Source organism: Suncus etruscus, chromosome 8, assembly GCF_024139225.1.
Source record: "Suncus etruscus isolate mSunEtr1 chromosome 8, mSunEtr1.pri.cur, whole genome shotgun sequence".
Taxonomy (NCBI): domain Eukaryota; kingdom Metazoa; phylum Chordata; class Mammalia; order Eulipotyphla; family Soricidae; genus Suncus; species Suncus etruscus.
The window spans coordinates 65,955,768-65,981,359 of record NC_064855.1 but is presented as its reverse complement, the minus strand read 5'-3'; the positions used below and the strand labels follow the sequence as shown (position 1 = coordinate 65,981,359).

At 40.1% G+C, this 25,592-nt stretch overlaps 1 protein-coding gene across 2 annotated transcripts in view; it reads left to right on the top strand.

Annotated features, from left to right (window-relative positions):
- The window catches only part of COG3 (component of oligomeric golgi complex 3), an 80,251-nt gene that overhangs the window by 15,052 nt on the left and 39,607 nt on the right, over positions 1–25,592 (top strand). For both annotated transcript variants that reach the window (XM_049778769.1, XM_049778768.1), the window contains exons 3-13: positions 2,466–2,527; positions 3,870–4,035; positions 4,955–5,029; positions 7,848–7,940; positions 9,923–10,048; positions 12,769–12,849; positions 14,000–14,043; positions 15,651–15,777; positions 16,871–16,962; positions 18,339–18,478; positions 21,521–21,681. In XM_049778769.1, coding sequence (XP_049634726.1) covers positions 2,466–2,527; positions 3,870–4,035; positions 4,955–5,029; positions 7,848–7,940; positions 9,923–10,048; positions 12,769–12,849; positions 14,000–14,043; positions 15,651–15,777; positions 16,871–16,962; positions 18,339–18,478; positions 21,521–21,681 — 1,167 coding nt within the window. The remainder of the gene's footprint in view (positions 1–2,465; positions 2,528–3,869; positions 4,036–4,954; positions 5,030–7,847; positions 7,941–9,922; positions 10,049–12,768; positions 12,850–13,999; positions 14,044–15,650; positions 15,778–16,870; positions 16,963–18,338; positions 18,479–21,520; positions 21,682–25,592) is intronic.

The following is a 25,592-nucleotide window of genomic DNA, read 5'->3' as shown; positions in this document are numbered from 1 at the left end:
TTCAAAGAAGCTAATAAAAAAGTTCTGATTAGGGTCGGAGAGATAGCATGGAGGCAGGGCATTTGCCTTGCATGCAGAAGGACGGTGGTTCAAATCCCGGCATCCCATATAGTCCACCAAGCCTGCCAGGAGCGATTTCTGAGCATAGAGCCACGAGCAACCCCTGAGCACTGCCAGATGTGACCCAAAAACTAAAAAAAAAAAAAAAAAAAAGTTTTGATTAAAAATATTGTTAGCATAAAATCTGTTGGGAACATTATGTGCGTGTACTGCTAGGCATCAAACTTGTCACTTGACACACCAAGGTATGTGCTCTACTGCTGAACCACATCCACAGTCCACTGTTGACCCCCTTTCTGGAACATTCTTGATTCTGTGTTTGTCATGACTAATTAAGTGTTTTACTTAGCTATTTTGGACCCTTGTAGGTGATGCTCAGGGACCTTGTAGAGCTGGGGTTGAAATTCATGTCCATATGTCCTCTGGCCCACTGAACTCTCTCTCTGCTCCCATAAGTGTTTTCTGTTAACCTATTGTCCAGTTATATTTTCAATATAGTTAAAGATATGTTATTTTAAATTTGGATTGATAGAATATTATGTTGATGAAGGTTTTAATTTTTTGATTTCCTCCTTTACCCATGCTCATATATAGACACATTCATTCCACTGTGCTTGTTGCTAAAACTCATATATTCTTTTCTGATAATTTTCAGGGTTTTTTTAGTAACTTACTGTATATAATTTTTGCCCCTCCCCCTTTCCTGGTAAATTACAAATTAAAGCAGAGACATTTGCCATGTAGTACATATAGGAGATGTACTGAGTTGCTTATGTAGGAGTTTGGGAGCGGCAGTGCTTGAAGAGTGCTTAGGAACTGCTCTGGCTCTTGAGTCAGATTGAACTGGATCAAAGCTCAACATGGATCCATCCTTACATTTTTGTTTTTGTTTTGTTTTGGGCCACACCCAGAGATGCTCAGGGTTTACTTCTAGCCAGTCACCCAGGAATCATTTCTGGCAGTGCTCTGGAGTCCATATAGGATTCTGGGGATCAAACCTGCATTGGCCGTGCAATCAAATGCCCTGCCCACTGTACTATCTGGCCCCTCTATTCTTTTTTTTTTTTGGAGGGGGGGCTGATTTTCTGTGTACTCTGTAAGTCATTTTCTTAATACTTATTTTTTCTTTTTTTCTCCCTGCATCCTATTTCCTTCTTTATCTCCTCCCCTCCCATTTCTTTCCTTCCTTCTTCCCTCCCTCCTTTTCTTTCTTTCTTCCTCCTCTCCCTCCCTCCCTCCCTCCCTCCCTCCCTCCCTTCCTCCCTCTTCCTCCCTCCCTCCCTCCCTCTTCCTCCCTCCCTCTTCCTCCCTCCCTCTTCCTCCCTCCCTCCCTCCCTCCCTTTCTCTTCCTCCCTCCCTCCCTCTCCCTCCCACCCTCCCTCCCTCTCCCTCCCACCCTCCCTCCCTCTTCCTCCCTCCCTCCCTCCCTCCCTTTCTCTACCTCCCTCCCTCATTCCCTCCCTATTCCTCCCTCCCTCCCTCCCTCCCTCCCTCCCTCCCTCTCTCTTCCTCCCTCCCTCCCTCCCTCCCTCTCTCTTCCTCCCTCCCTCCCACCCTCCTTTCCTGCCACCAGTGTGCCCATTTCCCCCACCCCTCCCTCACCCTTTCCCCTTACCCAAAGCCCTATGCTTCCTATTCAGATATAGCAATCGAGCAAGTAGTCATTACCCTCTTAGGAGAAACTCTGTATTCCCTGTATCTTTTAATTTTAATACTCGAGGGGAGGGTTTGCTTTTTGGGACATAACTAGCAGTGTTCTAGAGTCACTCTCAGTTCTTTGTTTATACCAGAGATCTAACCTAAGCAAAGCATATACTCTGCCATTTGAGCTATCATCTCTCCAACCCTAACACTTTCCTTTCTGTTGGGCAGTGAGGGTGGACTCCCAAATAGTACTCAAGGGTTCCTGGAGCCTCTCTTGACAATACTGGGCCCAGCTGTTCAGACCTGATGGTTTTGTTTTAGGGCCCAGTGAAAAGTTGTTCCTCAGGGCCAGCAGTGCTATCAGTGTCACATGGTATGAGGGATCGAACTTGGGGACTCATTCATGCAGAACATATGCTACAACTCTTTCAGCTATCTCTCTTCCACATTGTTCTTTTGAACCAGTGCTCAGGGCTTACTCCCGGCTCTGTACTCAGGGATCATTCGTAATTGGGCTCTGAGAACCCATATGGCATGCTGGGGATATAACCCAGTTTTCTGCCTGCTCTGCTATTTTTCTGGCTCCAGGCTGGCCTCACTTCAATACTCTTCTTTAATTTTGAAATGGCCATTGTTTTTACTATTCTTTACATTTTCTAGCACATAGACACTGAATATGTAGAGAAATTATTGTCTCTGGGCTTTAACTCAAATTACTCATGTCTGCTTTTTTAATGATGTAATTCTGTTTATTTCCCCAGTTTTTTTCATGGTTTGCAAAATTGCAAACTAAAATGGATCAGGATGAAGAAAGTAAATATAGGTATGTGGGTCTCGCATATGTTGGTTGTCTTAATTTTTAGGTCTCAGTGATTTGAAGCATTTCATGTTGTGTCTTTAAACAAAATTAAGTTACAAAGAAAAATTATATGAAAGTTTTTTGTGACATATATAGCCAGAAAAACAATGTGGGTTAATTATAACTGGTTTGGGATTGTATGAATACATTATATATTAAGTTAGGATGGATAAATATTTTAAGAAAGGCTTGTATGCAAGTAGGCATTTCAAGAACTCTAAGTGGTTTTATTATTTTTCTTTAGAAGGAGAGACAAGAGACTTTAGGGATGGTAATCTGGAGTAGGTGTTATTAATTAGGTAAATAGCTATGCTATTCTGTTTATTTGTATTGATTGCATAGGAGAAGTGATGATGAATCTTTTTTTTTTTTTTTTTTTTTGGTTTTTTGGGTCACACCTGTTTGATGCTCAGGGGTTACTACTGGCTAAGCCCCTGGCTTGGGGGACCATATGGGATGCCGGGGGATCGAACCGCGGTCCTTCCTTGGCTAGCGCTTCTAGCGCCACCTCGCCAGTCCCAAGGATGAATAATTTTTAACTGATTTGGGAACTGTTGTATTTACATTTAACACTAAGTCACTTTTGCTAGAATTTCTGTTTGTCTTTGATGAATATTCATTTACTTATAGAATCTCTGTGAGGAAAGGTATTTCTACTTCACAAATAAGCAATCTGAAAAATTAGGTAACTTGCCTAATGTCATGGAGATTTGGCAGAGTTGAGACTTGGACACAGGTCATCTAAGTCCCGAGGTTTTTTTTTTTTTTGATGATAACACCATCTCCCCCAAAGTTGAAAGTGACCTGAACAGTTGACCTATTTGAGACTTCCCTTGTTCAGGTTTTGAAAGTTGAGCCAGTGAGTTATTTTCCTGAAGCTCTTGGCTTCAAGTCAGTTTTTTTTTATTGATCATAGTCTTAGTGATTTTTTTTTTTGGGGGGGCCACACCCGGCGTTGCTCAGGGGTTACTCCTTGGCTGTCTACTCAGAAATAGCTCCTGGCAGGCATGGGGGACCATATGGGACACCAGGATTCAAACCAACCACCTTTGGTCCTGGATCGGCTGCTTGCAAGGCAAATGCCGCTGTGCTATCTCTCCAGGCCCGTCTTAGTGATTTTCATTGGTAAATAGAGAAACAGTTGTGACATAGCTCTTAATATGTTTCTGAAAATAATTGATTTTAATAAATAGGTCAATCTTTTCTCTTGAAATTTAAGCACTTGGGGAAAACACTTTATTGTTGATTGACTATGCTTACTGGGGGAAAATACTATTGCCAATCCCCTTTTGGTTCTGTTTTTTAGACAGATGAGGGATTACTTGTCTGGGTTTCAGGAGCAGTGTGATGCTATATTGAATGATGTAAACAGTGCTCTTCAGCATCTGGAATCGTTGCAGAAACAGTATCTTTTTGTGTCTAATAAGACAGGAACCCTGCATGAAGCTTGTGAACAGCTCCTCAAAGAACAGGTAATCTGGAGGAGAGAGGGTCAGTGGTTCTCTTTTTTCTCTCTGTCGCCTGACCATCCATCCATCCATCCATCCATCCATCCATCCATCCATCCATCCATCCATCCATCCATCCATCCATCCATCCGAGTCCTTGGGGTCTTTCACAGAGTGAGGCATGTGTTCCAGCCCTGAGCCACATATCAGTGGTTATATTTAATATTTTATTTTTAGAGTAGGTAAACGTGATTTAATTCTAATTTCCTTAATTTGTCTGTTTTTTTTTTTTTTTTTTTGTGGATTTTGGGCCACACCCGGCATTGCTCAGGGGTTACTCCTGGCTGTCTGCTCAGAAATAGCTCCTGGCAGGCATGGGGGACCATATGGGACACCGGGATTTGAACCAACCACCTTAGGTCCTGGATCGGCTGCTTGCAAGGCAAACGCCGCTGTGCTATCTCTCCGGACCCTAATTTGTCTGTTTATTGAACATTCTTCTCTAATAAGGTTCTATGTTTACATTATTGCCTTTTTGGCCCACTTTTATGTATATAGAAGAAAGACCGGTTTTGCTGTGTTTTGAGCAACTGGGTGCTGATAAAGTTTCTGAATGAAGATGTTATACTCTTTTCTTCTGAGGGCTCTTTATTGACACCTCAAATAAGCTGCAGTTTGGGAAAAAAATTTGTGGAAACATGAACTTTAGGTTCTTAAATTTGTGACCTAAAATATAATTTTAGTTACTTTTTTATCTTTGTTTATCCTAAGATCATATATAACTTTTTGTAATAATCTGTGCTTTATTAGAGCTTGATTGTAGAAATCATTGAATGTTATTTCAAATTCTTGTCTAATAAACATCTATTCAATGTTTTTTGGACTGGAGTATTGAGTCTTATGTTCTTGTAGTAACTGTTTCTTTTCTTTTAAAAAATGCAAGTCAGAACTTGTTGATCTGGCTGAAAATATTCAACAAAAACTTTCCTACTTTAATGAATTGGAAACTATTAACACTGTAAGTATTAATTTTTACTTTTTATGTGAAATAATAACTTTTTATGTTTTCTCTTTTGAGTATAACCTTTAATCTGAGAAATTATTAGTTATAATTAGTTTTAATTACTAGTTAAATTAGTTATAATTAAAATGTATTACTGTCACTAAAGCATTTTAGTTTTTTAATTAATAATATTTTTGTTAATTAGTTAAAATTAGTTTTTTTTTTTTTTTTTTGGTTTTTGGGTCACATCCTGCAGTGCTCAGGGGTTATTCCTGGCTCCAGGCTCAGAAATTGCTCCTGGCAGGCACAGGGGACCATATGGGACGCCGGGATTCGAACCGATGACTTCCTGCATGAAAGGCAAATGCCTTACCTCCATGCTATCTCTCCGGCCCCAAAATTAGTTATAATTAAAATGTATTACTGTCACTAAAGTATTTTGTAGTTACCTTCTGTCATATCTTTCTTATTTGTAAACTGAAGAAATTTTTAAGAAACATTTAATATTAGGGACCGGAGTTCAATATTAAATTTTCCTTGGGTTGTACTATAATAATGGTCATCACAACATTAACAAAAATAGATTTAGTTTGAGGAAAAATGTAGTCTTTCTAGCATGTAGTTGTATTCCGAAGTGATAGTCTTGATAAGGACTGTTGACTGAAATACATTTCTAAGTGTTTCTGGTTTATAATGTAGTGAGTACATCTGTCATGTTATTACTAGTTATTATAATTTGCAAAAAAAAAGTAAAACTAGTAACCAAGTAATAGTGGAAAGCAGTGAGAAATAGTATGTTGTTCAAGCTATTTGTATAGTAATATAAGAAATAATAGTTTTACTGATGCTTTATACATCAATATATAAATATTACTTAAGTTTGCCTACTGTATATAGTATATTTAACTTTAAATTTTTTTGTCATAGAAGTTTGCCTATTATTATATTTTGCTTATGTCTTTAATTTGATATTAAATAGTATCTATACCTATGTATACTTTCTTGTAACTGCACCTATGTTATGTTTTACTTAGATACTATGACTGCTAATTAATTTTTTATCCTGAGAAAATAGGCAGTTTTTTTTTTTGTTTTTTTTTTTCAGTTTTTGGGTCACAACCGGCGTTGCTCAGGGGTGACTCCTGGCTGTCTGCTCAGAAATAGCTCCTGGCAGGCACGGGGGACCATATGGGACACCGGGATTTGAACCAACCACCTTTGGTCCTGGGTCGGCTGTTTGCAAGGCAAACACCACTATGCTATCTCTCCGGGCCCGGCAGGTTTTTTTTTTTTTTTTTTAAATAATTGGGCTACACCTGGCTGTGCTCAGGGTTTACTTCTGGCTCTGCTTTCAGGGCTCACTCCTGATAGGGCTTGGGGACTAGATAGGGAGCCTGGGATTGAAACCAGGTCAGTCATGTGCAAGTCAAAGTGCCCTACCCAATGTACCATCACTCTGCTCTCACAAATTGACATTGTTTATTTATTTTTGTTTTGGGGCTACTCCTTTTGCTCAGGGCTTACTCCTAGCTCCACAATTAGGGATCACTCCTACAGGCTCAGGACCATATGTGGTGCCAGGGATCAAACCCAGGTTGGCAGCATGTAAAGCAAGCACTCTACCCACTGTATTATTGCTAAAATATTGGCAGTGTTTATTTATTTATTTTGTTTTTTTGGGGGGGCCACTCCCGGTGGTGCTAAGGGGTTACTTCTGACACTGTGCTCTGAAATCACTCCTGGCAGGCTCAAGGGACCATATGGGATGCTGGGAATTGGAGCCAGGTTCATCCCAGGTTGGCTGCGTGCTAGGCAAACACCCTACTGCTGTATTATTAATGTGCCCCCAATTGGCAGTATTTAAAGAGGAAAGTTTATATGTGTTGTAAAGAACCACAAAATACTAAGTCTAGGTACTTGATGCATTTTTTTATTGTTGTACTTGAGAGTAAGTAATATAAAATTTTTGCTAGTTCATGAAGAGCTTCATTAAAAGTTCATTAATAAATGAATAAGTTTATAATAAATGAATAAGTTGAGTCATTCTTTTTTAAATATATAAAATCTTTATTTAAGCGCCATTATTATAAGCATGATTATAGTTGGGTTTCAGTCATAAACAGAACACCCCCCTTCACCAGTGCAACATTCCCACCACCAATGTCCCCTCTTCCCCACCCATGACTATATTTGAGACAGGCATTCCACTTCTTATTATTCTTTTTTACTTGTCCTTATTTAAAAATATTTTTTAGGGGCCAAAGAGATAAGCAGTGGGTAGGATGCCTGTCTTGTATAGGGCCAACTGAATTCAAATCCTAACACCCCATATGGTCTCCCGTGTACTTTTAGGAATCATCTCTGAGCTTAGAACCAGGGTAATTCCTGTGCACTGGTTGGTGTGATCCAATAACAAAAAATCAAGAACCTTCAAAATTAAATGAATGTATATTTTATAGGTGGCCCATCCAGTAGTCCTTGAGATGTGGGTCATTCCTGGCAGTGCTAGTGTGGGCTGCCCTGGTAGGAACCATATGTCCTAGGGACTAAACTCAGGACCTTGCACATGCTAAGCACGTGCTCTACCACTTGAGCCATATACCTAGTCTTCATCTATTATTATTATTATTATTATTATTATTATTATTATTATTATTATTATTATTATTATTATTATACATGGTCTATATTTGAAGATAAGCTAGCAACTTAAATTGTAAGACATTGTACTGTGTTATATCCAAAAGGGAAGTATACTAATTCTAACATAATTTTGTGCTTTCATTTCTGTAATTTCTTGTAAATTAAGATTAATTTTTAATTTTTCTTAAAGAAATTGAATTCTCCTACATTGTCTGTGAATAGTGAAGGATTTATACCTATGCTGGCCAAGCTAGATGATTGTATAACATATATATCATCTCACGTAAGTCATAATATTTCTGTATGTTTAAAATTTTTTTTTTTTATGGTTAACACCCATCAGTGCTTAGGGATTACTCCTGCTCTTCATTCAGGAATTACTCCTGGGGGTCCCCCAGGGGATCATATGGGATGACTGGAATTAAACCTTGGTCAGCTGCATGCAAGGCAAACTCCTATCCACTGCACTCTTTCTCCTTTTCTGTATATTTGAAAGAAATCTTAACATCCTTATTTTATCAGTTTTTGTGCTGTAAAGTAAATATTACTTCTGCTTTTAAGAAACATGAAGGAAACTTGTAAATTCTTAGTCATTGTCAGTAGTGATGTTTTCATCACTTTTTAAACTCCTGGAGTTGACAGTTTGGCACAGATTTATCCTCTCTAGAAGGATGAGTGACTTGGGGGCTGTTGACTTGCTGTGGTGCCAACACTTTTTTTTGGAAGCAGACATTGCTGTTGGGTGGAAATGAAAAGATAGGCCCTTTGATTTAATAAGCTTCTTGGTTTCTCTTAAGGGTCAGTAGGTCTATTTATTTCCCCTTATTTTTTCCCCTTTTGGGTTTGTCTATTAATTTTGTAGTCTTGAAGGAGGATACTGAAAATCTATTTTGCTAAAAAGAAGATGAGTGGGTGGGAGGGAAACTGGGAACATTGGCGGCAGGAAATGTGCACTGGTGAAGGATGGTGTACCTTCTGTGACAGAACTTTATCATGAACAATTTTGTAATCATGGTACTTAAATAATTACTTAAAAACCCCATAAAACTGGGACCAGAATGATAGCATAGCGGCAGAGCATTTGCCTTGGACATGGCCAACCCAGATGGACTTTGGTTCTATTTCTGGCATCCCACTTAGTCCCCCAAGCCTGCCAGGAGCGATTTCTGGAGTGCAGAGCTAAAAGTAACCTCTGAGTGCTGCTGGGTGTGACCCAAAAACCAAAAAAAAACAAAAACAAAAAAAACAAAAAACAAAAACAAAACAAAAAAAAACAACCAAAAAAACCACCACACAACTTCAAGTATGCTTGAACTTTCAAGCATGGGGTATAGGCAGTAACTCAGTTGTCATCTTCATGGAACTTCATTGTCTATGTAAGGCATTCTTTTGAACTTTTGGGCAGCTTTCTCTTTCTCTTTCCTTGGTTTTTGAGCCACACCTTGGTAATACTCAGGGGTTACTCCTGGCCACGCGCTCAGAAATCTCTCCTGGCTTGGGGGACCATATGGGACGCCATAAGACCTAACCGCAGTCCATCCTAGGCTAGCACGCGCAAAGCAGACCCTTTACACCCTGTGCCACCGCTCTGGCTCCTGGCAGCTTTATTTAAAAAAATGTGGGTTTTTTTTTGGGGGGGGGGGAATGGCCACAGCCAGTGGAGTCTCAGGGCTTTATTCTGGCTCTGTGCTCAAGTGATCATTTCTGGTGGGATTCATGATCATGAGATGTTGGGCATTGAACCTGGGTCAAATGCATGCAAGGCAAGCTCTCTACCCACTGTACAATCACTCCAGCTCCCGAATATTGTTTGGATTTGTTTTTATGCCACACTCAGCAATACTTAGGGGCTGCTCCTGGCTACCCTCAGGAATCACTCCTACTCCTAGTGGTGCTCATGGGACCATATGAGATGCCATAGATTGAATCCAGGTGCACTATGTGCAGGGCAAGTCCTGCCCTTTGTACTGTCTCTGGTCCTGGATATATTGATTTTATGTATGTATGTATGTAATGTATGTATGTATGTATGTATGTAAGTAAGTATGTAGGTAGGTAGATAGGTATTTATTGCCACATCCTACGACACTGAGGGGTTACTCTTGGCTCTGTGCTCAGTGATCACTCCTGGTGGGCCTGGAGGGCCATATGGGATGCCAGCTGAACCTGGGCCAACTGTGTGCAAGGCAAAATGCCCTATCTATTGGATATGTTGGTTATTGGAAATTTGTTTCTCTTTTATAAATCTTTCTTTTTCCTTTATAGCCAAATTTTAAAGATTATCCTGTATATTTAATGAAGTTTAAGCAATGTCTTTCTAAAGCTTTGCACCTAATGAAGACATACACTGTGAATATACTACAAAACCTCACAAATCAGTTATTAAAAAGGGTAAGTGAAATGTGGGTTTAGAAATTAGTAATTTAAGATTAATATTCAGAAATTCTAAATGTCTTTTAAATTAGTATATTTGTTAAGTATATATTGAAGTTTTTTTTTTTTTGTTTTTGTTTTTGGGCCACACCCTGTGACGCTCAGGGGTTACTCCTGGCTATGCGCTCAGAAGTTGCTCCTGGCTTCTTGGGGGACCATATGGGACGCGGGGGGATCGAACCGCGGTCCGTCCTAGGCTAGCGCAGGCAAGGCAGGCACCTTACCTCCAGCGCCACCGCCCGGCCCCCTGAAGTTTTATTTATAAAAGAAAAAAATGACCATATTATCACTCATCAGTTTTATTTAAAATATATGTCAAAGGTAAACAGTATTGTTTATAATAAGATTATAATAAGATTCCAGTTATTTGCCACTCAAAAATATTTACTTGTCTTTTACATGAAAAGATTGGAAGGAAATACACCAAGATAATAAAAGAGGTCCACAGGATGGGATGATACTTGATGTATAATTCAATATTCTATAATTAATAAATATATTTTCAAGTGAATTCCTCCTATGAATGTAACAACAAAGGATCTAGCAAGGTTTCTAATCTTTGATAGATTTAAACTTAGAAAAAATAGTAAAGAAAGAAACAAAGTAATCAGTGATAGATTTTAGCAGATGTTAGGTAGAAAATTAGTGTTAGCTTGAAAAATAAGAATATTTATTATTAAGCGTACTCCTTTTTTCTTTTCTTTCTTCCTTTTTTTTTTTTTTTTTTTTTTTTTTTGGTTTTGGATCACACTGGGCTACACTCAGGGGTTATTCCTGGCTCTGTACTCAGAAATTGCTCTCGGCAGGCTTGGGGACCAGATGGGATGCCAGAATTCGAACCACCATCTGTCTTGGGTTGGCTGCATGTAAGACTAACTCCCTACCACTGTGCTATCTCTTCAACCCTGAGTGTACTCTTTTTTTGGTTTTTGGATCTCACCCGGTAGCACTTGAATTACTCCTGGTTCTACACTCAGAAATCACTCCTGACAGGCTCAGGGGACCATATGGGATGCTGTGATTTGAACCACCATCCTTCTGCATGCAGGACAAACCTACCTCCATGCTATCTCTCCTGCCCTGAGCATACTCCTTTTTTAAGAATATAAAGTCATAGGGGCTGGAGTGGTGGCGCAAGTGGTAAGGTGTCTGCCTTGCCTGTGATAGTCTAGGATGAACTGCGGTTCGATCCCCCAGCTTCCCATATAGTCCCCCAAGCCAGGAGCAATTTCTGAACCAGGAGTAACCCTTGAGCATTATTGAGTATGGCCCAAAATCCCCCCCCCCCCAAAAAAAGAATATAAAGCCATAAAGACTGTGTTTCTTCTTTTCTACCTTAGTTTCTGAAGAATATGAATTATGTACTTGTGCTTTTAGTTCAGAGCCACTGATTTTGGGGGGTATTTTACTATTCAAAATTACACTTAATTGTTAGAGTCCATAGAGTATATAATTTTTCTATTAGTTAAAATACCCTGATACCTTATAAAATATTAGTACCTACCTTATGCTATGCTTATACTTCTTTTTTTTTTTTTATTAAAAGTTTTTTCAAAAACCCCCACAACAATGGCCTTCAGCATTGTACTTAGCCAGGGCAGGTTCTGCCCAACATTGTTTTTGTCTGTGCCCAGAGACCTATACCCCATGATGCACAGAACTGTACCCCAGGGGAACACACTGAAAGTTCCTGTTAGAGGAGCTGGTTTATGTCAGGGGAGCTTTCTTTTTGAGAGTGCTACATACCCACTTTAAATGTGATAACTTTAACCAGGGTAGACTTATTTCTTGACAGTGGGGAGAGTGGGGGGGGAGGAGAGAGAGGGGGGGAAAGGAGGGAGGGAGAGAGGGAAGAGGAGGGAGGGAGGAAGGGAGGAAGAGAAGGAGGGAGGGAGAGAGGGAGGAGGAGGGAGGGGACCCGCTTATACTTCTTGTATACTTTTTTTTTTTTTTTATTTTGGTTTGTGGGCCACACCCGGCAGTGCTCAGAAATAGATCCTGGCAGGCACGGGGACCATAAGGGACGCTGGGATTTGAACCAACCACCTTAGGTCCTGGATCGGCTGCTTGCAAGGCTGCTATGCTATCTCTCCGGCCCCACTTCTTGTATACTTTTAAAGTGTTTTAATTTTGCATTGTTCAAACTCTCTATATTAGTTGTATTCAGTGCATGATTTTCAGCCAGGCACCATATGATCCCCACTGGGTCCTCAAAATATTTCAGTGGGTCACATTTGAAAATTCGTTAAGTGTCAGGCCACAACATGAATCTAGGGGAACGGCCTGTTGAAACAAAGTTTAGGGGAGGGAGCACAGAGGAAGGAAATAAGTTTGGAGGAAGGCCTGGACAGGAAAAGGTTGAGGATAAGTATTTAATGTGTGCCTTGAATTTATAGACATTAACAATTTGTTCAGTCTCATGTTCTCAGTAAGTGATCAACTATGAATCTGAATTCAGTCTATTTACTGTTCAAGTTCTTGTATTAAGTGTAGAATTTAATTACCAAGAGAAATGAAATAGTTTCATGTGATTAGTTTTTGTTTGTGGCAATATTTATATTTAATTAATATCTGAGATTATTTTTTGTCTAAGCTTTTGGTGGGGATTTGAAATGTTGCATTTTCTGAATATTTAGTTGTTTGCTAATTAGTCTTCTCTCCACTCCTTGTTTCCTTAGGATCCTTCATCTGTACCTAATGCAGACAATGCCTTCACTCTTTTTTATGTGAAATTTAGAGCTGCTGCCCCCAAAGTCAGAGTAAGTCTATTGACAGAAGAAGGATCTGCTATAAAATTTATTAAGCTAGACATTTATTTTCAAGCGCTCTGTAAACCAATAGGAAATCAACAATAACAACAACAAATCAAAAAGAAAACCATATAAAAGCTAAATCTTCTAAGTTGTTTTTTTTTTTTTTTTTTTTTTTTGGTTTTTGGGCCACACCCGGTAACGCTCAGGGGTTACTCCTGGCTATGTGCTCAGAAGTTGCTCCTGGCTTGGGGGACCATATGGGGCACCGGGGGATCGAACCGCGGTCCGTCCAAGGCTAGCGCAGGCAAGGTAGAAATCTTCTAAGTTTTAAATTGTGAAAGAAAATCGAAAAATTAGAGAATATTTGCAATAGATAAGTAAGACGGTTAACATTTTTATTTATTTGTTTGTTTGTTTATTGGTTTTTGGGCTATACTCCGGTGGTGCTCAGGGGTTACTCCTGGCTCTCTGCTCCTGAATGTCCTGGGATGCCAGAGACCAAACCCAGGTTGACCATGTGCAGGGCAAATGCCCTACCTGCTGTACTATCTCTCCAGCCCCAATTAACATTTTTAATATAAGTAAGCAAGTAAAACAGATATTTAATATAAGTGACTAGGATCACAGAAAATATAAATGGTTAGTAAGTGTAAGCATGCTTTATAATCTCAACACCAGGCATTGAACCTGGGTCAGTTGCAAGCAAGGCAAGTGCTCTTCATGCTGTACTATTACTCTGGCTCCTCAATATTCTTTTTCTATAGTTTTTGTATTATATGTATGGTGCTGCTTGGAGTTCATGCATGTGAAGCTAAAGATTAAACATGGGCCTTCGTGGGTTTTGCTTGTTGCTTGCTCATAGACCCTTACTACAGATTTTGTAATAAGAGCATTTATTCTTTATAACTAAAAAGTAATGGAAAGTATAACTAAAATAGATGGATTTTTATTTTTACCCTTTTATTTTTTGTGGGGGAGTATACCTAGTGATTCTCAGAACTTATTTCTGACTCTGCTCAGTGATTATTCATGGTGTGTTTGGGGGAGTGATCAAACTTGGATCAGTCATATGCAAGACAATCCCTTACCCCTACTGTACTATCTCTCTAGCCTGTAAAACAAATGATTTTAAAATGTATTTCTTTTTATTCTACAGACTCTTATTGAACAGATAGAACAACGATCGGAAAATATACCTGAGTGAGTATTCAGAAATTCTTCAATTTCCAAATGATCTTCCTTTCGAAGTGCTCTTTTATCCTAGTAACTTCCATCCTCGGTATTTCAGTGCAACTTCCTCAGGACTAGGTAGGCTTTTATCTTGTAGCTTTTTTTTTTTATTTGGTTTTTGGATCACACCCTGCAGCACTCAGGGGTTACTCCTGGCTCCACGCTCAGAAATCACTCCTTGCAGGCTCAGGGGACCATATGGGATGCCGGGATTTGAACCACCGTCCTGCATGCAAGGCAAACGCCTTACCTCCATGCTATTTCTCTGGCCCCTTATCTTGTAACTTTAAAAAAAAATTTTTTTTGGCTGTACTTGGCCAAAAGGGATTACTCTTGCCTCTGTGCTCAGAAATTACTCTTGGCAGGGTCAGCAGACTATATGGGATATTGGGGATCGAACCTGGGTCAGCTGCATGCTACCCGCTGTGCTATTGTTCTGACCCCTGTCTTGTAACCTTTTTGGCAGAGCAAGATTAACTGATACAAGGAGTTTGGAAGGCATCTGTTTCCCATAGCAGGCTTTCCTTCTCTTAAGTAGAAATAAAATAACTTATTTCCAGGGACCAGGGAGAGAGAGTTCAAAGGACCAAAATACATGCTTTGCATGTGGGAACCCCAGATTCAGTTCTTAGTACCTCATGGTCCCTAAGTCACTGGGGTTGCTCTGGTAACTTCTAGTAAAACTGAGCCTGAGAAGCACTGTGCTTAATATCACTAGGAGTAGCCTGAATACTACTTGGAAGAATCCTTCAAAAATGCACACTGCTTTTAGACAATAAAATTTTTTCCCCCTGAAATTCTAGAGACCTAAGTGGGCCCCTCACATGCAAGGCTTGTACTCTGCTACTGAGTAACTTCTCAACCCCCTGGGCAATGAATCTCTTATTTTCTGTTTTTGGGCTGCATCAATGATGCTTGTGAGCTATTTCCAGCATAGTGTTTAGGGATTCATGAAATGCACTGTGAGCCGTCTTCCTGGATCTCGTGAAACAGTTTTTAAAAGATAGGGATATGGGGGCCGGGCGGTGACGCTGGAGGTAAGGTGCCTGCCTTGCCTGCGCTAGCCTAGGACGGACCGTGGTTCGATCCCCCGGCGTCCCATATGGTCCCCCAAGCCAGGAGCGACTTCTGAGCGCATAGCCAGGAGTAACCCCTGAGCGTCACCGGGTGTGGCCCAAAAACCCAAAAAAAAAAAAAAAAAAAAGATAGGGATATGATCCTACAGTTCATTTTAACTTTGGTTTATTTATTTGGTGGTGGTGGTGGGTAGGTGGAACCATACTTAGTAGTGCTCAGGGACTATTCCATTTTCATTCTTGAGGTTACTTCTACTAGTAGTTGGGGAATCCTGTGCTGAAGATTGAATCCAGCAAATTATGTCCTTGAGCCCTTTGGCTCTCTCCAGTCTAATGGACTATTTTTCTTTCTGTATATGAATATTTCTAGTATTTAATATGGTCAAGTGTGAGATAGCTGTTTAGTTTTAGAGGTTTGGCAGCAAAGTCTGGTGCTTAAGATTAAATTTGTGTATCTATAAATCAAATGTTTATACCCAAATCTCACTCACTTTTTATCAGATACCAACAACTACTAAATGATATTCACCAGTGTTACCTTGATCAGCGGGAGCTCCTTTTGGGCCCTAGCATTACTTGTACTGTAACAGAATTAACCAGCCAGAATAACAGAGATCATTGTGCCTTGGTAAGCCTCTGCTTAGTTTCACGTTAAATATTCTGCTGAATGTTTTGATATGCTAGAAGCTATACATGGATAAATATGTATTTGTATAAATAAGTTCCCTCGTATCTGCAAACTAAAATATTTTTATCTAGTTTTCTCAGTTTAAAAATCGAATTTAACTTGGCATAATAGTATTATGTTGATATGTATCTTGATGTTCAATTATTCTTAATAATAGCTTAGATTAAGTTACAGTAGTGTTTATGGCTTTGTATTGACAATTTAATCTTGGTTTTTGCTGCAGAAGCAGTAGCTTGTTGAGTGTGATTATAATTCATGCTGTAGAAAAATACCTGAAGAGTCTTCTTATAAATTATCTTTTCATGGGGCCGGAGAGATAGCATGGAGGTAAGGCGTTTGCCTTTCATGCAGAAGGTCATTGGTTCAAATCCCGGCATCCCATATGGTCCCCCGTGCCTGCCAGGGGCTATTTCTGAGCAGATAGCCAGGAGTAATCCCTGAGCACTGCCAGGTGTGGCCCAAAAACAACAACAACAACAACAACAACAAATTATCTTTTCATATAGAGGAGTTATTTATTTTCATTGTCAAAAGTCTTGAAAAAAAGCATTAAGTAGAAAATAAAGATTATTCTCATTTCCATAATGTAGTATGCCATAGATAGTATTGAAAACCAACCCTTTAATCCCTCTTCATACTTTCCCTCTTATTTTCTTGGAGAGGTAGGTGCCTTCTGAGAACTTCCCAGGCAGTGTTCTGGGAGCACTGAAGTAACTCTTGACAGTACTTTGGCTAGTGGCTCAATACTAGGACTAAAGGCTTGAAGCTATGCTTGCACCCTTTCTACATACTGGGAACTTCCTGGGATATATCCAAATATGCTAAGGAACTGGGTACCATGCAATGCAAGAATGGAAACTTGGGTTTCCTCTGGGCCATCTCCTCTGCCCTTGTACTTTTGTTCTTTAATAAATTATTTGTTAATAAATATGGAATTGTTAATAAATATTTGCAAATGAAATACTGTACTAACTTTATATATGTGGGAACCATTGCATCTCTGTAACTGTAAGTATATACTTCTTTCCTGCAGATTCGCAGTGGCTGTGCTTTTATGGTTCATGTATGCCAGGATGAGCACCAACTTTACAATGAATTTTTCACAAAACCAACACCAAAATTAGAGTAAGTAATATATAGATTCTAACTGGCTTCTCAGACCCAATTTGTTAATGACCACAATGACTAATTTTATTATTCTAAAATTAACTGATGAGTGTTTTGACTTTTTAAAGTGTGTAAACAAAATATTGTTGAGTGGGAAAGTAGTTATTGATTTTTGTTGTTTTGGGGGCCACAACCATCTATGCTTGGATCTTATTTTTGGCAGTGCTTGGGGAACCATATGCAGTCACAGGATTTGAACCTGGGTTGATTGTGTACAAGGCAAGAACCTTACCACTGTGCTACTTCTTTGGACCTTCAAAGTGTCTTTCAGATCTGTTGTTTGTGACTTATGACTTCTTCATATTAACTATTTTGACTTATTCAAAGATTCAGGGTTATTTCTTGGAGAACATTCTCTTAAGAATACTATAGGCAATATGAAGAATATTGATAACCACATTTGAAGTTTGCAGTTGTTTAAAATACTCAAAATACTTGCTGTACTTTGATGTTATTTATATAAATTACTCAGCATTTAAGAATTTTGAATCTGCTTTCTTGGAGAGCATTACTATTTGATTCATGGTGATGCACGATATGAAGGGCTATAAACTTACTGAAATATTTAAAACTTCATTTGAAAGGCCATAGATTACTACACAAATAAGTTAAAAGTTGAAGTACATTGATGTTGGCTAAGACTACTATTGATTCTAAGCTTTTAAAGTAAAAATACCATCTCAAATATCTTTTTCAGCTTTCTTTTCTTCTTTTTCCCAGGTACTGTGTTCTCCTATGTTCTCATAGGGTTATAGTTTTTATTAAAGAAACACATGATAACTTTTTTGTTTGTTTTTGTTTTTTGCAATAAGCAGGGTTTACTTCTGGCTCTGCACTCTTTTTTGTTTGTTTTTGTTTTTATTTTTGGGTCATACCTGGCAGCACTCAGGGGCTATTCCTGGCTTTATGCTCAGAAATTGCTCCTGGCAGGCTTGGGGGACCATATGGGATGGTCATGACCTGCATGAAAGGCAAATGCCTTACCTCCATGCTATCTCTCCGGCCCCATGAAAAGATAATTTATAAGAAGACTCTTCAGGTACTATTTCTAAGGCTCCAATAAATGATACTTTTTATTTATTCATTTTATTTGAGAGGAATTGGACCTGATCTAGCTGTGCTCAGGAGCTTTCTCTGTTTCTGTACTCAGGAGTGACTCCTAGCAGTGCTCTGAGGAACATATATTGGTGGTAGGGTATTGTACCATATTTGTTCCCATGGAAGACAAGATACTTAAGTGCTATACTCTCAGACCCAGATGTATTTTTGGCTATTTAGAAAATATTACCACTGTAGAGATTACTACTATTAACTTTATATTTTCTTTTTTTTAGTGAGCTCTTGGAGAAGCTGTGTATATCATTGTATGATGTCTTCAGGCCATTGATTATTCATGTTATTCACTTAGAGACTTTATCAGAACTTTGTGGGATTCTTAAAAATGAGGTGCTTGAAGATCATGTACAGAACAATGGTAAGAACTAAAGAGAATCGTTCACTTCAAAGTTCTTTTTAATTTTACCAGTGCCCTAGTGAATATGTACAGTATTTCTTTTATTCCATTGCCACTCACTAAATAAAATTTAGTTATTATTTTTGGTTTTGTTTTTTGGCCAGCACCTGGTGGTGCTCAAGGGTAACTCTTGTCTGGTTGGCATTGTGCAAGGCAAGAGCTCTATCTACTGTACTGTCAGTCTGGCCCCTAACATTTAAATTACATGAAGCCTGGGTTTGATGTTTTGCCACATTTTTGGGAGGGAAAAAGTCATCTTATTCAGTGTTTATATTCTTCTGTATTAAATAGAAAAAGAATCTGAAAATATGATTCAGATTAGAAATTAAAACTATTTTGGGGGCCGGAGAGATAGTACAGCAGTAGGGCATTTGCCTTGCATGCGGCTGACCAGGACAGACCTAAGTTCAGTTCCTAGCATCCCATATGGTCCCCTGAGCCTGCCAGGAGCGATTTCTGAGTGCAGAGCCAGGAGTAGCACCTAAGTGCCACTAGGTGTGGCCCCCCCCCCCAAAATAAAACCCAAAAAACTATTTGGGTTACTTTTATTTTTGGGTTAATTTTACTTTTAAATTACTTATAATTTTGGGTTAGGCACTTGTAGAATATTGTTTCCAGAATATATAAAGTAACTATATTGTTTACTGGGTTTAAAAATAAATTGTTTTTTTTTTTTTTTTTTTGTTTTTGGGCCACACCCGGTAACGCTCAGGGGTTACTCCTGGCTATGTGCTCAGAAGTTGCTCCTGGCTTGGGGGACCATATGGGACACCGGGGGATCGAACCGCGGTCCGTCCAAGGCTAGCGCAGGCAAGGCAGGCACCTTACCTTTAGCGCCACCACCCGGCCCAAATAAATTGTTTTAACATACAAGTATAGTAGTGATTAATATTTAAAATTTACAAATAAAGGGGCTGGCGAGGTGGCACTAGAGGTAAGGTGTCTGCCTTGCAAGCGCTAGCCAAGGAAGGACTGCGGTTTGATCACCCAGTGTATCATATGGTCCCCCCAAGCCAGGGGCAATTTCTGAGCACTTAGCCAGGAGTAACCCCTGAGCATCAAACGGGTGTGGCCCGAAAAACCAAAAAAAAAAAATTACAAATAAGGAAAAGCATTTCTGAGACTGGAGCTATAATACAGCAAGCAGGGTGTTTCCTGGACTTGTGTGACCCAGGTTTGGTCTCTAGCACCCATGTGTAGCCTGAGCACAGCAGGAGAGATCCTTGAATGCAGAGTCAGGAGTAAGCCCTGAGTATTTCTGGGTGTGTGTGATCCAAATATTAGATAAAAGAGGTGCACATGTGCTCCCTGGGCCCATGAACATGGTGCCCACATGCACACATTATCCGTATCTCCTCACTTGAGATGTGTATATATCTACTTTCAGGCAGGGCTGTATACTGGAACTCCTTCCACCTTTAGAGAGCGCCCTCGTTCTCTTGATAATGTTACTCTCTTCTTTCCTATCCTTTCCCTCCCCATCTTCAGAATTTCCAAATAAAAGCCTGTTTTTACTTTAAAAAGCAAAAAAGAAAACACAGCTTTTCAAGTTTTGATTTGTCATTGACTAATTTTCCTAAAGATATCTGTATGGTAGTTCCAACTCTCCAAGCTTTGGGAATTTTTTTTTTTGGGGGGGCCACACCCGTTTTGCTCAGGAGTTACTCCTGGCTATGCGCTCAGAAATCGCCCCTGGCTTGGGGGGACCATATGGGACGCCGAGGGATCAAACCGTGGGATCGAACCGCCCGCGGTCCGTCCTACGCTAGTGCTTGCAAGGCAGACACCTTACCTCTAGCGCCACCTTCCTGGCCCCGCTTTAGGAATTTTTATTTATGTATCTCTCCCTTAGTGGCATAGAGATGAGAAAATTCTAAAAAAAAAAAAAAAAAAACCTTTTCATTATATTTTTTACTTTTTCACTTTATGATAATGTTTAATAATCATCTCAATTTTTTTGTAATGTGGAATAATACAAAATAAACTGCCATAAGCCTCCATAAGGAAAGGTCTGAAGAAATTGTAAATTAAGTTATAAAAAAATGCAAAATACTTTAAATTCTTTTAATTTTTGTATTAGTAAGAGAAATAGTTTCACAAGGCCTCAGAAGTAGTAGATAGGAACAATTTTATTTTCCAACTTTAAAATTGAGCAAATTGAAATGTATTAATACTTTTTGTTTTTTTGGGGGGGCTATACTCGGAGTTGCTCAGGGATCACTTCTGGAGGGATTGGGGCACTCTGTTGGGTTACAGAAATTAAACCTGGGTAAGTCGCTTGAAAGGCAAGTGCCCTTTCCTCTGTGCTATGATTCCAACCCTTAAGGTTTTTTTTTTTATAATACGATTTAATTGTTACAGTCTGTCCAATGTATAGTTGAGACAATGTGGACACTTGAGATAAAAAGGAGCCCTCGAGATAGCTTGGAGGTAGAGCGCTTTCTGTAGAGGTAGAAGTAGAGCTCTTATCTAATGCACCACGTTAAAAACCCTTAAGTTGGGGCTGGAGAGATAGCATAGTGGTAAGGCGTTTACCTTGCATGCAGAAGGAAGGTGGTTCGAATCCCGACATCCCATATGGTCCCCCGAGCCTGCCAGGAGCGATTTCTTGAGCGTAGAGCCAGGAGTGACCCCTGAGCACTGCTGGGTGTGAAACCCCCCCAAAAAAAATCGTACTGAAATTGAATATAGACATAGTTTCTTTATTTGGGGGGGGCCTACACCCAGTCCACTCAGGAGTTACTCCCTGTTCTGCGCTCTAAATTGCTCCTGTTTTGGGGGACCATATGGAATGCCGGGAATCGAACCTGTGTTCGTCCTGGGTCAGCTGCATGCAAAGCAAATACCTGCTGCTGTGCTACCAATGGAGCCCTAGACACGGCTTCTGAAGCAAAAATGGTTCATTCTAATATTGAATGACAAATTAATATTTTTGATTGTTAAAAGAAAGTATTTTTCTATATCTAAAGGAATGGATAATTGCACTTTTTTTTTTTTAATCAGCTGAACAACTGGGGGCATTTGCAGCAGGAGTGAAGCAGATGTTAGAAGATGTACAGGAGCGGCTAGTCTATCGAACACACATCTACATCCAGACAGACATCACAGGCTATAAACCAGCTCCTGGAGATCTGGCGTATCCTGATAAGTTAGTAATGATGGAGGTAGGGTCTCCTCTCTTAATTATCTCCTTTTGCCCCTGACTTTTGGGTGTTTTACTAGTAAAACATTTCATTATTCTTTTTTTTTCTCTACCATAAGTTTAAGATATATTTATTTGCAATAAAGCCTAAGAAATGAAATTAAGGGTCTGGAGAGATAGCACAGCGGTGTTTGTTTGCCTTGCAAGCAGCCGATCCAGAACCAAAGGTGGTTGGTTTGAATCCCGGTGTCCCATATGGTCCTCCGTGCCTGCCAGGAGCTATTTCTGAGCAGACAGCCAGGAGTAACCCCTGAGCATCGCCGGGTGTGGAACAAAAACCAAAAACCAAAACCAAAAAAAAAAAAGAAATGAAATTAAGCACTGAATCATGAAAAGAATTGGTTAGATTTTTTCTTCCAGATGGAATCTATAAACTATATTTGGTTCCTTTCCTTTTCTAGGAAATAGTATTCTCAGTTTTCTGATTTGTTTTATTTTGAACTACAGCCAGCAGTATTCAGAGGTCTATCTTGGTTCCGTGTTCAACAGTTGTGCTTAGCAAGTTCTCAGGGGACCATGTTTGTATCAGGCTTCCAGTGAAAAAGCTGTATATAAGCCTGTTGAGCTATTTCTCTCACTCCTACATTTTCCGTTTTTATATTGGATTATTACTTTTTCTGATTACTCTTTCAGTGTTTTTTTTGTTTGTTTGTTTGTTTGTTTTGTCCTTCTTTTGGGGAACACATCCAGTGATGCTTGGGTAACTCCTGGTTCTGCACTCAGGAGTTACTTCTGGTAGTGCTCGGTGGACCATACTAGGTGTTTGGGATTGAATTTGGGGCAATGACATGCAAGGCAAGAACCTACCTGCTGTACTGTTGCTCTGAGCCAGGTGATCATTTTTTGATTTTTACTTGTTTTGTTTTTATTTTTGGGCCACATCTGGCAGTGCTTACTCTTGACACTGTGCTCACAGATCACTCAGGTGGTACAGGGGGACCATATGAGGTACCAGGCATTTAACTTGGTTGGCTGCATGTAAGGCAAGTGGCTTTTCATCTGTACTATATATATCTGTCCTCTTAGTGATCATTTTTAAAGTGGCATAGATAGGTTGATAACACAGGAGCTATTATAGTTGATGGTGATATAATTCTATGTCTTTGTTTTCTCATCAGAAGCCTAGAGATCTTCTCTCAGAGTTAAATAGTGTTAATGTCTAATTAGTGATTTGGACATTTAGTTTATCTCACAGATTTCTCAGTCACAAGTGTATTTTTATTATTTTTTTTTCAAGAAGTGAATAATGTTTAAATTATTTGTAAGGGACTGGGAAAATGATTCATATACCTTGCATTTGCAAGTCCTTGAGTTCAACCCCTGGCACTGAAAAAAAAAGTTCAGAATGCTAAAGTATTTTTGTTCCATAAATAATATAAAATGTACTTTTACATTTTATGTTTTTATTGACATACTTGGTTTATTGTATTATGGAGCTTGAGGGAGCTTGAGAAGCTTGTCAACTTGCCACCCCTCTTTTCCCTTCAGAGTTCAATGCAGACTCAACACACAAAAAAGAGCTCTTTAAATTCTTTCCACCCACATCCCTCTAGGAACCACTATAATTTTCACTGGGTCTAGAAATCTTTTTATTTTTGCCAGATTGTTTGCTTTGTAATTCATAGTCTACATATGACTAAATCATCTGATTTTATTTCCCTATTTAATTTGTCTTAATTACCTCAGAGTCAGTCCATTTTGATCCAAAGGACATATTGTCATCCTATTAATGTCAGAGTCATATTCATATAATTTCTTTATCTAATTCTATATTTGTTGGGCATATACATTGATTTTGGTTTATGGGTATTGTGAATAATACTACTTTTTTTTTCAGGGGTGTTTTCTTGTTTTTTAGATAAATGCCTAAGAGTGGTGTCAGTAGATCATATGAATTTTTCACCCCCTCCTTTTTTTTTTTTTTTTTTTTTGATTTTTGAGTCACATCATGCAGCACTCAGGGGTTACTCCTGGTTCTGCACTCAGAAATCACTCCTGGCAGGCACGGGGGATCATATGGGGTGTGGGATTCGAACCACCATCCATCCTGGATTGTCTGCTTGCAAGGCAAATGCCCTCCTGCTGTGCTATCTCTCCGGTCCCACCCCCTTTTAATTGAGGTACTGTTATTTACAGTAGTAATGTTAGTGATAGTTTCTGGCATTTATTATTCTAATTTTTCACCTATGCCAGGTGCCTATTATCTTACCCACTTTAATTGACTGGTGTTTGGGCTACATATGATGCTGCTCAGTGATTACGCCTGGTAGTGCTCAGAAGACCATATTGGGTACCAGGGATCAAACCTGGGCGCTCGCTCTCTCTCTCTCTCTCTCTCTCTCTCTCTCTCTCTCTCTCTCTCTCTCTCTCTCTCTCTCTCTCCCCCCTATCTCCCTCCCTCTCTCTCCCTCCCTCTCTCTCCCTCCCTCTCTCTCTCCCCCTATCTCCCTCCCTCTCTCTCCCTCCCTCTCTCTCCCTCCCTCTCTCTCCCCCTCGCCCTCTCTCTCTTTCTCTCTTTCTTTCTCTCCATCTCCTTCTCCCTCTCCCTCTCTCTCTCTCCCTCTCCCACTCCCTCTCCCACTCTCTCTCTTCTTCTCTCTTCTCTTTCTCTCCTCTCTTTTGGGTTTTTGGGCCACACCCAGTGGCGCTCAGGGGTTACTCCTGGCTATGCACTCAGAAATTGCTCCTGGCTCTGGGAACCATATGGGACTCCAGGGATCGAACTGAGTCAGTCCTGGATTGGCAGTGTGCAAGGCAAACGCCCTACTGCTGCGCTGTTGCTCTGGCCCCTGACCTTCTCTCTTTTTTTTTTTTTTTTTGTTTTTGTTTTTGTTTTTGGGCCACACCCGTAAGCTCAGGGGTTACTCCTGGCTATGCGCTCAGAAGTCGCTCCTGGCTTGGGGGACCATATGGGACACCGGGGGATCGAACCGCGGTTCGTCCTAGGCTAGTGCTGGCAAGGCAGGCACCTTACCTTTAGCGCCACCGCCCGGCCCCAACCTTCTCATTTTTATTGTTGTTTTTTTTTTTTTTTTTTTTTTTTTGTTTTGTTTTGGTTTTTGGGCCACACCCGGCAGTGCTCAGGGGTTACTCCTGGCTGTCTGCTCAGAAATAGCTCCTGGCAGGCACGGGGGACCATATGGGACACCGGGATTCGAACCAACCACCTTTGGTCCTGGATCGGCTGCTTGCAAGGCAAACGCTGCTGTGCTATCTCTGCTGTGCTATCTCTCCGGCCCCATTTGTTTGTTTTGTTTTTCGGGCCATACCTGTTTGATGCTCGGGGGTTACTCCTGGCTAAGCGCTGAGAAATTGCCCCTGGCTTGGAGGGACCATATGGGACGCCGGGGGATTGAACCACAGTCCTTCCTTGGCTAGCGCTTGCAAGGCAGACACCTTACCTCTAGCGCCACCTTGCCGGACCCATCTTTTTTTTTTTTTTTTTTTTTTTTTTGGTTTTTGGGCCACACCCGGTAACGCTCAGGGGTTACTCCTGGCTATGCGCTCAGAAGTTGCTCCTGGCTTGGGGGACCATATGGGACACCGGGGGATCGAACCTCGGTCCATCCAAGGTTAGCGCAGGCAAGGCAGGCACCTTACCTTTAGCGCCACCGCCCGGCCCCCCATCATTTTTATTGTTTGAAAGAATTTTCACGTTTTCTATATAGGTGTACCAATTTAGATTACTACAAATAATGTAACAGAGTTTCTTTTTTTCCTACACTAATTTGGAAAGAACTTAAAACATAAAAATTTTATTTTTATTAATTTTTCATATGGAGGAGCATTTGTTTGATTCACATCTGGCAGTGATCAGGAGTCACTCCTAGCTCTGGGCTCAGGGATCACTTCTGTTGTTTCTTTTTTTTTTTT